At 44.8% G+C, this 12,665-nt stretch overlaps 1 protein-coding gene across 4 annotated transcripts in view; it reads right to left on the reverse strand.

Moving 5' to 3' along the window:
* Window positions 1-12,665, reverse strand: part of sacm1la (SAC1 like phosphatidylinositide phosphatase a) — a 139,092-nt gene that overhangs the window by 86,903 nt on the left and 39,524 nt on the right. For all 4 annotated transcript variants that reach the window (XM_033637331.2, XM_033637333.2, XM_078176122.1 and 1 more), the window contains 2 exons: window positions 403-477; window positions 176-303 (listed from right to left, as the gene is read on the reverse strand). In XM_033637331.2, the coding sequence (XP_033493222.1) occupies window positions 176-303; window positions 403-477 (203 nt within the window). The remainder of the gene's footprint in view (window positions 1-175; window positions 304-402; window positions 478-12,665) is intronic.

Here is a 12,665-nt window from a genome sequence, read left to right on the forward strand (position 1 = left end):
TTGTGACAGCAATGATAGTCTACTCTGCAATATTGTTGCAATATTGATATCAAGGTACTGCGTCAAAAATATCATATTTGATTTTCTCCATATCCCTCTGTTCTACTGTTAACACAAGTCTATTTTCCAAAGAAACACTGTCTATTGTAGAGTCTGAGTAAATAGTCTTGCTGACCTGGATCTCTGAGAGATGCAACACTGTCTTCTTATAAGAGATCACATCAAAATCCACAGCCTTCCACACAGCATGGCCCAGGAGGCTGCCCACATTCCTCTTCCTGGTGATGACAATCAGGTACATCCCTGTGTGGTATAATTGGTCCATCACAGCTGTTCTACTTAATAGGCTTCAAAGACATGTTCAACAAAGCACCGACAATGCTGTGTCACCACGGTACCTACCTGCTACCAGGCGAATAGTTCCCATGATGCCGCATATAGGCCTGGTGACTGCTGAGGGAGGGACATCTTTTTTACCTGTGAAAGCACCACAATGGTTCAAAAGACTTGTAAGAGCCAAAATATATATTTTGCTTATGTTTATTGTTTATTTGTATGTATGCACAGGTACAGTACAGGCCAAAAGTTTGGACACACCTTCTCATTCAATGCGTTTTCTTTATTTTCATGACTATTTACATTGTAGATTCTCACTGAAGGCATCAAAACTATGAATGAACACATGTGGAGTTATGTACTTAACAAAAAAAAGGTGAAATAACTGAAAACATGTTTTATATTCTAGTTTCTTCAAAATAGCCACCCTTTGCTCTGATTACTGCTTTGCACACTCTTGGCATTCTCTCCATGAGCTTCAAGAGGTAGTCACCTGAAATGGTTTTCCAACAGTCTTGAAGGAGTTCCCAGGGGTGTTTAGCACTTGTTGGCCCCTTTGCCTTCACTCTGCGGTCCAGCTTACCCCAAACCATCTCGATTGGGTTCAGGTCCGGTGACTGTGGAGGCCAGGTCATCTGCCGCAGCACTCCATCACTCTCCTTCTTGGTCAAATAGCCCTTACACAGCCTGGAGGTGTGTTTGGGGTCATTGTCCTGTTGAAAAATAATTGATCGTCCAACTAAACGCAAACCGGATGGGATGGCATGGCATGTCGCTGCAGGATGCTGTGGTAGCCATGCTGGTTCAGTGTGCCTTCAATTTTGAATAAATCCCCAACAGTGTCACCAGCAAAACACCCCCACACCATCACACCTCCTCCTCCATGCTTCACAGTGGGAACCAGGCATGTGGAATCCATCCGTTCACCTTTTCTGCGTCTCACAAAGACACGGCGGTTGGAACCAAAGATCTCAAATTTGGACTCATCAGACCAAAGCACAGATTTCCACTGGTCTAATGTCCATTCCTTGTGTTTCTTGGCCCAAACAAATCTCTTCTGCTTGTTGCCTCTCCTTAGCAGTGGTTTCCTAGCAGCTATTTGACCATGAAGGCCTGATTGCCGCAGTCTCCTCTTAACAGTTGTTCTAGAGATGGGTCTGCTGCTAGAACTCTGTGTGGCATTCATCTGGTCTCTGATCTGAGCTGCTGTTAACTTGCAATTTCTGAGGCTGGTGACTCGGATGAACTTATCCTCAGAAGCAGAGGTGACTCTTGGTCTTCCTTTCCTGGGTCAGTCCTCATGTGTGCCAGTTTCGTTGTAGCGCTTGATGGTTTTTGCGACTCCACTTGGGGACACATTTAAAAGTTTTTGCAATTTTCCGGACAGACTGACCTTCATTTCTTAAAGTAATGATGGCCACTCGTTTTTCTTTAGTTAGCTGATTGGTTCTTGCCATAATATGAATTTTAACAGTTGTCCAATAGGGCTGTCGGCTGTGTATTAACCTGACTTCTGCACAACACAACTGATGGTCCCAACCCCATTGATAAAGCAAGAAATTCCACTAATTAACCCTGATAAGGCACACCTGTGAAGTGGAAACCATTTCAGGTGACTACCTCTTGAAGCTCATGGAGAGAATGCCAAGAGTGTGCAAAGCAGTAATCAGAGCAAAGGGTGGCTATTTTGAAGAAACTAGAATATAAAACATGTTTTCAGTTATTTCACCTTTTTTTGTTAAGTACATAACTCCACATGTGTTCATTCATAGTTTTGATGCCTTCAGTGAGAATCTACAATGTAAATAGTCATGAAAATAAAGAAAACACATTGAATGAGAAGGTGTGTCCAAACTTTTGGCCTGTACTGTATGTCACATCCAGTGGTTGACACATGGGTGCAGTTTAAGTTATTTAACCAGGCATTTAAATCCCTGGCGGGAATGGAGACAATAGGGTTGAGTGAGCTCTGATATTTTCTGTTGACCGTCATGTCGGATCACAGCATTGTAAGTCTTTCTTTTGTTTGCTAAATAAAACTTATAAAACTGTCAAGTGGACTGATTCAATGAAGGAACGAGTCACAGATGCGAGTCCACTTAAGCCTCTCAGCTGCTTTTTATTGATAGCAGTCGCTACAAGACTAATAATTTAACTTTCTATTCAATCTGTGTTCTCAGCTTCCAGGTATGTGCTTCAACTGTGAAATGCAAGGCAGATTAGTAAGACAAAACAAAAATCAATTCACCATATGCCTTTTTTACCTCTACAGTGAATTTGCACAAATACTGGATGAGGTGGAAGCATGTGACTTAACAATGACAGGGTGTTGTAGAGTTTTCCTACAAGCATCCGAGGAAAGCTAAGGTAGGACACTCGTCCTACTAGGTTTGTGTAGAGGTTGATATTTTGCATATATTTTTTAATGCCTGCATTATGTTTTCAGGTTGTCTATATGTCCATACGTCTGCCCTGTTCTTGATAATGTGATATCTCAAGACCACCTTGAAGAAAGGCACAAACGTCCACTTGGACTCAACAATAAATTTGGATTTCAGTGGCCAAAGGTCAAAGGTCAAGGTCACTGTGACCTCACAAAACATGTTTTTGGCCATAACTTAAGAATTCTTATGCTAATTATAACAAAACCTCCTGCAAAAGTGGTGGTGACATTTTATATTCAAAACGTCAAAGGTCACCTTCACTGTGACATCATAATATTCTGCAAGAACAATTTTCTGGCCATTACTCATTGTCATATCTCAGAAGCAGAGGGGGAGACATTTGGTCTGATACTGAATTGGTGACGCTCATCTTGGGTGTCCACCTTGAAACTGTGCTGATTGTATAGATCTTCTGTGCTGCTGGGGGGAAATGTGTATGAAGCATCCATGTTTTCACAGACATGTGAAACTGTAAGAGAAACTTGACTGGTGTGCAGAGGCATATACCGGTGGAGCAGTAATTCTAGTTTGCAGTCGATTTCTGTTGATGATCAATCTACAAAAATGAGCTTTGTTTGGTTTTACACTATTAAAACACCTCTTGACAGGACTTAGACTGAATGTTTCATTAATATGGTTCCTATATCTCTTAAAGGAGGAGTTGGGATTTTGCACTTTGAGCCCATTTCTAGGTTGTATATGATGAAGACCAAAATAGTGTAGATTGCTCATTTTGGGAGAATTTGGCTTTCCCCTGCCTGGCTTAACAGTGCTGCCTATGGCCATGTGTGAACCTGTCCTAAAACCACCCTAAACGTTCTTTTTTTAAAGCTCTCAATTGTGGAATTATTTTTTCAGCTGCCTCACACCCGTGTGTAAACTTCCACTTGATCGTTCATTTGACCCTGAATTGTATACACTCCAGCCAACTTGATGGTGACAATGCTCCTTTACGTGGGTGTCGCCAACCGGCAGGAAACCATTGCAATGTAAAGGGACACAGAAAAGAAGCAGAAGAAGAAGGCTGGCGTTGTGTTCAAAGGCATCGTACTGCGAAGGTTGTTTACAAGCGAGTAATCCATTGTACAGTTGTCGCCAACCGGCAGGAAACCATTGCAAAGTAAAGGGACACAGAAAAGAAGCAGAAGAAGAAGGCTGGCGTTGTGTTCAAAGGCATCGTACTGCGAAGGTTGTTTACAAGCGAGTAATCCATTGTACAGTTGTCGCCAACCGGCAGGAAACCATTGCAATGTAAAGGGACACAGAAAAGAAGCAGAAGAAGAAGGCTGGCGTTGTGTTCAAAGGCATCGTACTGCGAAGGTTGTTTACAAGCGAGTAATCCATTGTACAGTTGTTTAAACTTATTACAAAACTTTTCCGTTCGTTCTCGTTCTTCCTCCAGGAGCGCACACAGCACTGTCGAGCTGGCAATATCACTGAGCTACAAGACTACAATGACTACAACCTTGTCGTTAACAACCCCCTTTCCGTTTCCGCTGGCGAATTACTACCAAGGGACAATGAGCCTTCCTATAGAAAACCAATGGATTACACAAAATGTCAAACAAATCATCACTGAAACCACAGTTTCAACGAACACCACTGACCACTTGGTGAGTTTCATGGCTTTGAAAACGAACGTTTAGGGTGGTTTTAGGACAGGTTCACACATGGCCATTGGCAGCACTGTTAAGCCAGGCAGGGGAAAGCCAAATTCTCCCAAAATGAGCAATCATCAGTATTTTGGTCTTAACCACTATTCAATCATAAACAACCCAGAAATGGGACTCAAAGTGCAAAATACCGGACTTCTCCTTTAACCCTTTGGGCCCTAGGCCTTTTTGGGGTACTTTTCCTGCCTTTACTTGTAAGCTCATATCACAGTCATTATATTTTTTTTCATTTCATTTTTTCATTTATTTATTTAACTCACGACCATGATGATGGTATGGAGCACAGCTATACGAAAACAATTATACAAACATAGCTAGTAGCAAGGCTGTACAAATTCTCTCATCCCGGCAACAAAAACAAAATAAATGTATTACTTAAATAAAGCAAGGACGCTCTTCAAAAACGCACCTAATTTACAAATTACTTTTAGCTTATTGGATTGTAATAACAAAATTAACTTAGTCATAGATGGACGATTTATATAATACTTTGGCATAAGTTTCATTATACTTACATTTTTACACTCAAACAGGATATGAAACTCACCGCCAATACAGTTATCATTACAAAGATTACAAAACCTCTGGCTTCTATCCAGACCTTTATATCTTCCAGTGACTTTTGGGATTCTGGTATTATTCGTCCTGAAGTTACAGATGGCCTGTCTGTACTTTTGATTTTCACACAATAAAACTTTTCTAACGTAAATTCTTGTTTAAACTCAACATAAATATCACATGATGTCATACTATAAAGTTCACTTTGCCATTTTTGCAGAAACTGATCTTTAAGTCTCTGTTCGACAGTTGATTTCAACCAGTCACTGTTACTACATGCTTGAGACAGCCAGAGATAAGACAGACCACAATCATCCAGTATCCGCTTCACTTGCAGGATCCAGGGAGACACAAATACATTTAAATTATACAGTCTAAATAAACATTCGTACATTATCCTATTTAATTTACTTTCTTTACTTTCAATCAGCCTCCCCCAATAACCGATAACTCTCTTTTTGACTGCGATACACAGTGGATACCTCCCCAACTCACCATAGACCATGTTATTACATGTTGATGTTTTAACTTTTAGAATATATTTGAGGAGTTTGAGATGTAGTTTTTCTAGCGCATCAATTTTTTCAAATCCCCAAACCTCACATGCATATGACATGACTGGTGAAACCAACTTGTCAAAGAGGTCTAGTGTGACATCTACAGGTAGGTCATGTGTTCTACTTTTACAAAGGAGGGCATACATAGCACGAGACGCCTGCTTACACAACTCATCAATAGCAATTTTAAATGAACCATTATAGTTCATAGTGATCCCCAGATATTTAAAACAATGAACAACTTCTAAATTTTCTCCATTACAAACAAACTTTAGATTGCTGGTGTCAGCTTTTCTGGGTCCAAACACTGTGACCTTAGTTTTTTCGCTATTGATCTTCAGTTTCCATTTCTCGCAGAAACCACACATCAAGTCTATTGCTTTCTGTAGCCCCTCCTTTGAAGTAGACATGACAATTGTATCATCCGCGTACAACAATGCCATAAATTGCATATAATTATCAATCATTTCATCATCAAAGTTAATAGACTGACAGCCATTACATATCAGATAATCCTCTAAATCATTAATAAATAGTGCAAACAGCAATGGAGATAGATTTTTGCCCTGCCTAACACCTGCTAAACTTACAAAAAATTCTGACTTAATTGCATTTACAAAAACACACGATTTTATGTTTTTATACATGTTCACTACTACGTCTAGGAATTCACCCTTAACACCTACTTTTAGCCATTTATACCAGAGAGCATCCCTCCAGACTGAATCAAAAGCCTTACTGTAATCAATAACGGAACAGAATAGTCTCCTCTTTTTGAAACAAAATAAATCAATGACATGTTTCAACAAAAACAACTGATCAGTGGTGGAATAGCCCTTTCTAAATCCTGCCTGGTTTTCCCTCAGGATAGAATTGTCCTCACAGAACTTAAGTAGTCTTGTGTTTAGTATATTCGTAAATAGTTTACCCAAACAACTCAAAAGTGTGATGCCTCTATAATTATCGCAATCTGCAGCATCACCTTTTTTCTTAAAGATTGGCACAATCAGACCAACTGCCCAGTCCTCAGGGAAAATACCAGTGTCAAGGATCTTATTAAATGAAGAAACATATAATGGCATAAAAATGCTTGCAGTACTTTTGATATACTCATTTAGGATCCAGTCAGTTCCTGCTGCTTTTCCAGGTTTTAATTTTACAATAACCTCCTTAATTTCATGTTCGGTAATACTAGAATTTAGGACGTTACTATCATGAGTGTGTTCAGCACAATCACCTTCAAGCACCTCAGTCATTTGTACTTCCCAGTCAGATAATCTTTTGAAATGCTTGTAAAAAACTTCAGGTGAAATTGGACAGTTCTCATTGTTACTGATAGAACCATTAAGCATCTTCCAGAAAAGCTTTGGATTTTTGGACTTTACATTCAACAGCTCCCTCTTAAATTTAATCCTATAGACGCTCTGAGCTTTAAATGACTCTTTCTTATATTCTTTACTTTTTAGCTTTACACTTTCAGTACTGGCCTCATTTCTACGTAACTTATGTATTTTCTTTGCTTTTAGGTATTCTTGCCTTCTTAGTTTGCATCCCTTGTTAAACCTTGCTGCATTTTTACTGGGTTTATAGACATTTCTAGTTTTTACCACTACCATGTTTTTAGGAAATGTAGTCACTGCACTATTAATCATGATACTACAGATCTCCTTTGTAATTTCATCCACTGATAAATTATCTAGATTGAGCAGCAGTTTATCCACCTTATCAGGCTGAATATTTCCTACAAACTCATCTACTGTCATGTTCCACTGTTTGTTAAGTATTTTATTTTCTCCCTCATGTTTCATGTCTTGTCTTCCTGTTTTATTTTGTGATCACTCACCGCTGTCTCTGTTCCAGGTTCCTGTCTGCCCTGCCCCCTCCCCGTCTGTGTGCACCTGATCCCTGATTGTGTTTCCCGCACCTGTGTCTAATCACTCCCCATCAGCCCTGCATATATTCCCTCGTGTGTCTTGTCTCGTTGCCAGTTCGTCGATGCTCTCTGCTCATGTTCCAGCGTTTTTCCTCAGTCATAGTCATAGTCATAGTGTGTTTGATCCTTGCCTGTTTTTTGACCTTGCCTTTTTGCCTCACGTCTTGGATACCTCTGCCTGGTTTGTACAGCTTCCTTGTGTATATACCGCTGCCTGGAATAAACCTTGTTTTACTGTGTTTAACCGGTCTAAGTTGTGCATTTGAGCCCTGCCTTTTCTCTGCCAAAGTTCATGACAGAACGAACTGGCCAGAATAGACTCAGCTGACTCGGACCCGGTTCACCAAGCCCTTCGTGTACAGGGACACAAGCTGGCTCAACAGCAAGAGCAGCTCACGTCCCTGTGCGCTGATCTTAGAGAACTGGCGGTTCGCCAGGACTCAATGATGACATCGTTGGGCTCACAGATTAATGAATTACTCGTTCACCTGCCACGAGAAGCTCCTGTGGCGGCGCCGTCTAACCCGGCCGCTCTCCCGGGGTTATCCACGGACTCACAGCCACTGGCCAGCGCCGCCTCACCCTGCCTGCAGCTCTCCCATCCGGAGCGATTCTCCGGGGAATCAGGTGACGTGAGACCCTTTCTGACTCAATGTGAACTGCATTTTGAATTGCAAGCTTCAGCTTTCCCCACAGACCAGACCAAGGTGGCTTTCATCATCTCCCACTTCACGGGGCGGGCAGAGGCGTGGGCCACCGCTGAGTGGAGCCGCAGGTCCACAGCCTGTTCCACCCTCGCCAGGTTCACTCGAGCCCTCGAGCAGGTCTTCCAGCACACCTCGCCGGGCAGGGAAGCCGCCAGGTCTTTGCTTAAGTTGATGCAAGGTAAACGCAAGGTTTCTGATTATGCTATTGACTTCCGCACCCTCGTCGCTGAAAGCGAGTGGAACCCCGCGGCTTTGACTGATGCATGTTTTCAAGGACTTTCTGAATCTGTGAAAGACCAGCTGATTTCCATAGATCTACCAGAGGATTTAGATTCACTCATCACCATGGCCGTCAAGATTGACAAGAGACTCACCGAGCGGGACCAGGAGCGGGGACGACTTCGGGCCCGTTCGTCGCCACATCACGGGTGGAGGAGCCACTCCCAGGATCGGCTGAACCACGTCCGCCCACTGGCAGCCAGCCTGGTTCATATCAACCACCCTACAGAGGAACCCATGCAGCTGGGTCGGACCCACCTCCCCGTGGAGGAGCGTCTCCGCCGACAAAGGGACGGGAGGTGCTACTACTGCGGACAGCTGGGACACTTAGTGAGTGCTTGTCATGTCAAGGGAGCCGGTGCACAGACTAAGAAACAGCTCATGGTGAGTAGAAGCTTCGTCATTGGTAATCCTGCCCAATTCCAGCCTCAGGTCAAAATTGTCTCTGACTCTAATTCACTTCTGGTCTCCGTGTTCATTGACTCTGGTGCTGACGCTAACCTCATGAACTCTTCCCTTGTCAGGAGACTGGGGCTGAGAAAGTTCGCTCTTCAACGCCCCCTTGAGGTTAAAGCCGTAGATGGCACCCCCTTGGGCAGGATAACTTACCGTGCACAGTCTGTTAAGCTAATTTTCCCTGACTTTCACACTGAAATGCTAAGTTTCCATGTTTTCGACTCTGTGGCTCATCAGGTGATTTTAGGGCACCCCTGGCTTAAAACTCACAACCCTGACTTTGACTGGGACTGTGGGAGGGTTACCTCCTGGGGACCTAAATGTGCTGATTCCTGTCTTCCCAAGTCCAGCAATGCTGCTGCTGTTTCTGACCCCATGAACCCTGACCTAGTTAATGTGCCGCCATGTTACCATGACTTAGCTGAAGTCTTTAGTAAAACTAAAGCCAAGTCCCTGCCGCCTCATCGTACTTATGACTGTGCCATTGATCTGTTACCAGGTAGCACCCCACCCAGGGGTAGGTTGTTCTCTCTCTCCGCTGCAGAACGCAAAGCCATGGAGGACTATGTAAAAGATTCCCTCGCCGCCGGAATCATCGGTCCCTCCTCATCTCCTGCTGGAGCGGGGTTTTTCTTCGTGGAGAAAAAGGATAAGACCCTCAGACCCTGCATAGACTATCGTGACCTCAATGACATTACTGTTAAGAACAGGTACCCTCTCCCACTCATCTCTACAGCCTTCGAGTTGTTGGAGGGGGCTACAGTTTTCACCAAACTCAACCTCCTAATGCATACCATTTAGTTCGAATCAGGGAGGGGGATGAATGGAAAACGGCTTTTAACACTCCCACAGGCCACTACGAATATCTTGTCATGCCTTTTGGTCTCACTAATGCTCCTGCAGTATTTCAGAACCTGGTAAATGATGTACTCCGTGATATGCTTAATGTTTTTGTTTTTGTCTACCTAGACGACATCCTGATCTTTTCCCCCGATGAAGAGACCCACACTCACCATGTCCGCTCAGTGCTTCAGCGGTTGCTTCAGAACCAGCTGTTCGTTAAAGCGGAGAAATGCGAGTTTCACAAATCCTCGGTCTCATTCCTCGGGTTTGCGCTTGCTGAGGGGGAGGTCAGGATGGATCCCGAGAAAGTTTCCGCAGTTGCCGATTGGGCCACCCCCAGTTCACGCAAGGAGGTTCAAAGGTTTTTGGGTTTTGCCAACTTTTATAGAAAATTCATTCGTAACTATAGCACTATAGCCTCACCTCTGCATGACCTTTCCTCTCCTCACAGACCATTTGTCTGGAGCCCCGAATGTGATGCTGCATTTCAGGGCCTCAAGAAGAGCTTCACCTCCGCCCCTGTTCTCATCCTCCCGGACCACAGCCAGCAGTTCGTGGTGGAGGTAGACGCTTCTGACGTCGGAGTCGGAGCGGTCCTCTCACAAGTCAATTCCAAGGATGGTAAGCTGCACCCCTGTGCATATGTGTCCAAGAATCTGTCTTCCTCAGAATGAAATTATGATATTGGGGACCGCGAACTGCTGGCTGTGAAGGTGGCCCTGGAGGAGTGGAGACATTGGCTGGAGGGAGCTTCCCAGCCATTTCAGGTTTGGACTGATCACAAGAATCTTGAATATTTAAAAACTGCTAAGAGGCTTAATGCGAGGCAGGCTAGATGGGCTATCTTTTTTAGCCGCTTTAACTTCACGCTCTCCTACCGACCAGGTTCCAAGAATGTTAAACCTGATTCCCTGTCTCGAATATTTTCTCACGACCATGTTGACCCTGAACCCAAGACCATCTTACCTGAAACTTGTTTTGTTGCTGTGCTTTCTTGGGAGGTGGAGGGTAAAGTTAAGGCGGCGGCCGAAGCTGTCACCATTCCCTCGGAGTGTCCTGACGGCAAGCTTTTTGTGGTTCAGCCCCTCAGGGGGGAGGTGATTCATTGGGCTCACACTAATAAGACTGTCTGTCACCCTGGTATCAATAAGACATTATTTGTGGTGACACAACATTTTGGTGGCCTAAAATGGCTCAAGATGTTACTGATTATGTCAATGCTTGCTCTGTGTGTGCCAGTAATAAGGTTTCTCACCAGAAGCCCTCAGGAGAACTCAGGCCCTTGCCCATTCCTCAACACCCCTGGTTCCACATCTCCATGGACTTCGTCACGGGGCTACCCCCCTCTAACGGTAACACTGTGGTTCTGACGGTAGTTGACAGGCTGTCTAAGATGGTAAATTTTATTGCTCTTCCCATACTTCCCTCAGCTAAGGAAACGGCTGAGGCCATGATGTTTAATGTTTTTCGGATTCATGGTTTCCCCAAAGACATTGTTTCTGACCGTGGCCCTCAGTTTATCTCGCGGTTCTGGAAGGAGTTCTGCAGCCTGCTTGGGGCCACTGTCAGCCTTTCTTCCGGGTTCCATCCACAGACCAATGGGCAGTCTGAGCGCCTCAACCAGGAGTTGGAAACCGGTCTTCGCATCACCGCGTCCCAGAACCCTGACACCTGGTCACAGAAACTGGTTTGGGTTGAATTTGCCCACAACACTCTCCCATCTGCCTCCACTGGTTTATCTCCATTTCATATTGTTCATGGTCATCAACCCTCTCTTTTCCCCACCATAGACTCGGAGTCCTTGGTACCCTCCGCATTGACCTTGGTGAGACGCTGTAGGAGAACCTGGGAGCGGGCCCGCCAGAACCTCCAACGGCAGTCCGACATCTACAAGGCAGCCGCGGACCGCTCCACGCTACAGAAACGGAGGGTGAGGGTGTGGTTATCCACCAGGAACCTGCCACTTCGGGTGGAGTCCAAGAAGCTCGCTCCCAGGTTTGTCGGCCCATTCCCCATCGCCAAGGTCATCAATCCGGTCACAGTCCAGCTAAAACTTCCAAGGTCAATGCGGGTCCACCCCACGTTTCATGTCAGTCACGTCAAGCCTGTCAGAACCAGTCCGCTCGTCCCTCCTACCAGGCCCCCTCCGCCCGCCCGGTTCATTGATGGTGACCTGGTGTTCACCGTCCGGAAGCTCCTGTCTGCTCGCCATCGGGGCCGGGGGGTCCAGTACCTCGTCGACTGGGAGGGCTATGGGCCTGAGGAGCGTTCCTGGATCCCGTCGAGATTCGTCATGGACCGCTCCCTCATTCGGGACTTCCATGCCACCCACCCTGATGCGCCTGGGCCTTCAGGAGCCAGCCCTTAAGGGGGGGTACTGTCATGTTCCACTGTTTGTTAAGTATTTTATTTTCTCCCTCATGTTTCATGTCTTGTCTTCCTGTTTTATTTTGTGATCACTCACCGCTGTCTCTGTTCCAGGTTCCTGTCTGCCCTGCCCCCTCCCCGTCTGTGTGCACCTGATCCCTGATTGTGTCTCCCACACCTGTGTCTAATCACTCCCCATCAGCCCTGCATATATTCCCTCGTGTGTCTTGTCTCGTTGCCAGTTCATCGATGCTCTCTGCTCACATTCCAGCGTTTTTCCTCAGTCATAGTCATAGTCATAGTGTGTTTGATCCTTGCCTGTTTTTTGACCTTGCCTTTTTGCCTCACGTCTTGGATACCTCTGCCTGGTTTGTACAGCTTCCTTGTGTATATACCGCTGCCTGGAATAAACCTTGTTTTACTGTGTTTAACCGGTCTGAGTCGTGCATTTGAGCCCTGCCTTTTCTCTGCCAAAGTTCATGACATCTACCTTGTTTTTATCCCATTTGCCA

This window comes from Epinephelus lanceolatus, chromosome 16, assembly GCF_041903045.1.
Source record: "Epinephelus lanceolatus isolate andai-2023 chromosome 16, ASM4190304v1, whole genome shotgun sequence".
NCBI lineage: Eukaryota > Metazoa > Chordata > Actinopteri > Perciformes > Serranidae > Epinephelus > Epinephelus lanceolatus.